Source organism: Austrofundulus limnaeus, unplaced genomic scaffold, assembly GCF_001266775.1.
Source record: "Austrofundulus limnaeus strain Quisiro unplaced genomic scaffold, Austrofundulus_limnaeus-1.0 Scaffold428, whole genome shotgun sequence".
NCBI classification, from domain to species: Eukaryota; Metazoa; Chordata; class Actinopteri; order Cyprinodontiformes; family Rivulidae; genus Austrofundulus; species Austrofundulus limnaeus.
Window position 1 is genome coordinate 484,076 of NW_013952830.1, and position 2,128 is coordinate 486,203.

At 43.3% G+C, this 2,128-nt stretch overlaps 1 protein-coding gene across 2 annotated transcripts in view; it reads left to right on the top strand.

Moving 5' to 3' along the window:
* Nucleotides 1–2,128, top strand: part of gon4lb (gon-4 like b) — a 37,828-nt gene that overhangs the window by 31,935 nt on the left and 3,765 nt on the right. For both annotated transcript variants that reach the window (XM_014024577.1, XM_014024578.1), the window contains exons 23-25: nt 369–566; nt 672–815; nt 894–1,190. In XM_014024577.1, the coding sequence (XP_013880031.1) occupies nt 369–566; nt 672–815; nt 894–1,190 (639 nt within the window). The remainder of the gene's footprint in view (nt 1–368; nt 567–671; nt 816–893; nt 1,191–2,128) is intronic.

A 2,128-nucleotide genomic window follows, 5' to 3' on the forward strand; every position in this document is an offset into this window, starting at 1 on the left:
TTTTTTATTTATTTATTTATAAGTAATTCCACTTTTTGTACGGTAAATAAAATTATATATCTTTCAGATTCTTTCCTGTGATTTCAGTCTTCTGTCAGCTTACAGAAATAATCCTAATAGTTACCTACTGACCTTTATGTTTATTGCTACAATGAAAGAGTTCTGTTGTATTACGTATGGTATTATTTTGATTATAGAAGGTGGCATTTTAATGACAGATGACAGGATTTAATTTTTGTTAGGCTGGCTGGTTTGAGAGCTCATAGTTTTACTGGTTATGGTCAGGCTGTTAACCAACAGAAGCACTGTTCTGACCTCTCAGCACTGACTTCCTGTGCATTATTGGCTTTCTGTGAATGTGTTGACAGGTACGTGAGGCACTGCAGGATACACCTGAGCAGGTGGAGGAATTTGTTTCTCTGCTAAACAAGTTCGAACAGCTGGGAGAAGGACACAAAGTTCCTCTGCTGTTCAGGAAGCTGCAGTGCATCCTGGGAAACCACACAGAACTCCTCAGAGACTTTGCTGCCTTCCTACATCCAGAGCAGGCACTGCAGTGTGGATTGGTGAGCAGGTGGAGAGGAGAGGGGGTGGAACAGATGGTGGACAGGTAGTGGGACAGGTGGACACGTGGAAGGACCTGTCAGCTCTTATTTGTTGTTTCTGTGCAGTTTGAGGAGCAGCAGGCCTTTGAACGCAGTCGGCGCTTTCTGCGACAGCTGGAGATCAGTTTTGGGGATAATCCATCACATTATCAAAGGATTATTAAAGCTCTGCAGACGGGACCAGATCTGGGTCCAACCAGCATTCAGGAGGTCTGGTGGTTCCACTCTTTCTTTTCCCCATCATACCAGTTGTTTCAATGCTAACGCCAGATGTTTCACTTCTTTCAGCTGAAAACCCAGATGGCAACTCTTCTAAAAGGCCACACCCACCTACAAACTGAATTCTGGGTATTTTTTGATGATCTCCGCCCACCTCCAGCTCACCCTGGGCAGTTTGAAGAAGCCCAATGGCCAGAGGACGGAGAGGGTGGAGAGGGCAGTGGTCAGGTGTCAGCTGGTGCAGCCACCGGGAGCTTTGAGGAGGTGACACTGCCAGAGCTTGAAGAGGAAGAGGAGGTTCATAAGATTCAACCAATTACCAGCCGGCGCCAAAGGAGGAAGATGAACTCCCACAGAAGCTACAAGGTCTGCAGAAAAGCTTGTTATCCAAACTTTTTTCCTTTTGTAAAGATGAAAATGAATGTAGACTGAAGTCTGGTTTAGCAGCAGCATCTTGGTGTGGGTTTATATTCTTTGTCAGTGTCAGGAAAGAGACTGGCCAAGTGAAGCTTCAACACAGTCTGCTGCATCTTTACATTGGTTTTGTGCACAGAGACCTGAGACCACGGTTGTTGTGGCTTGGCCCTGTAAATAAACTGAATTGAATTTGTCAGATTTGTCCTCGTCTCATCAAAGTGATGTTTCTTTCTGCTCTCTGTGCCACAGTAACAAGGTCGGTGTTTCTCACTTTCAGCTACCTGAACATTCTTTGGTTCATTTGCTGTGATCTTTAATCTAACCTGGTTTAGATTCAGATCCTTTTTTTTAACTAATTTTATATTTTATATTTTCAGTATATAGAACCAACATTACATCAACACCCAAACATTTCAGAAGTATTCAGAATATAAATCAGTTCAGTTTAGTTAATTTATACAGTGCTGAGTCACAACAACCGTCTCAGGTCTCTGCACACAAACAATCAGTCTAAAGAAGCAAGTTGTGTTGAACCTTCACTTTGTTACAGTCTCCATCCTGAGCAGCACAGTGGAGACAGTGGAGGGGAAAAACTCCTTTTAACAGGAAGAAACCTCCAGCAGAACCAGAACCAGGCTGTTTACCAGAGGCAGGCAGGAAAGAGACACAGAAGGACTCTCCGCCCACCTCCAGCTCACCTATAATCAAAATAATACAATACGTAATACAACAGAACTCTTTCATTGTAGCAATAAACATAAAGGTCAGGAGGTCTTCTTCTGGAAGAGACACAAAGATGTTATTGGTGTCTAAAACAGAGTTCTGGGGTCTCATTTATAAAGGATTGCGTGGAAACCATACTAAAAGTGAACGTACGGCCAAAAGGC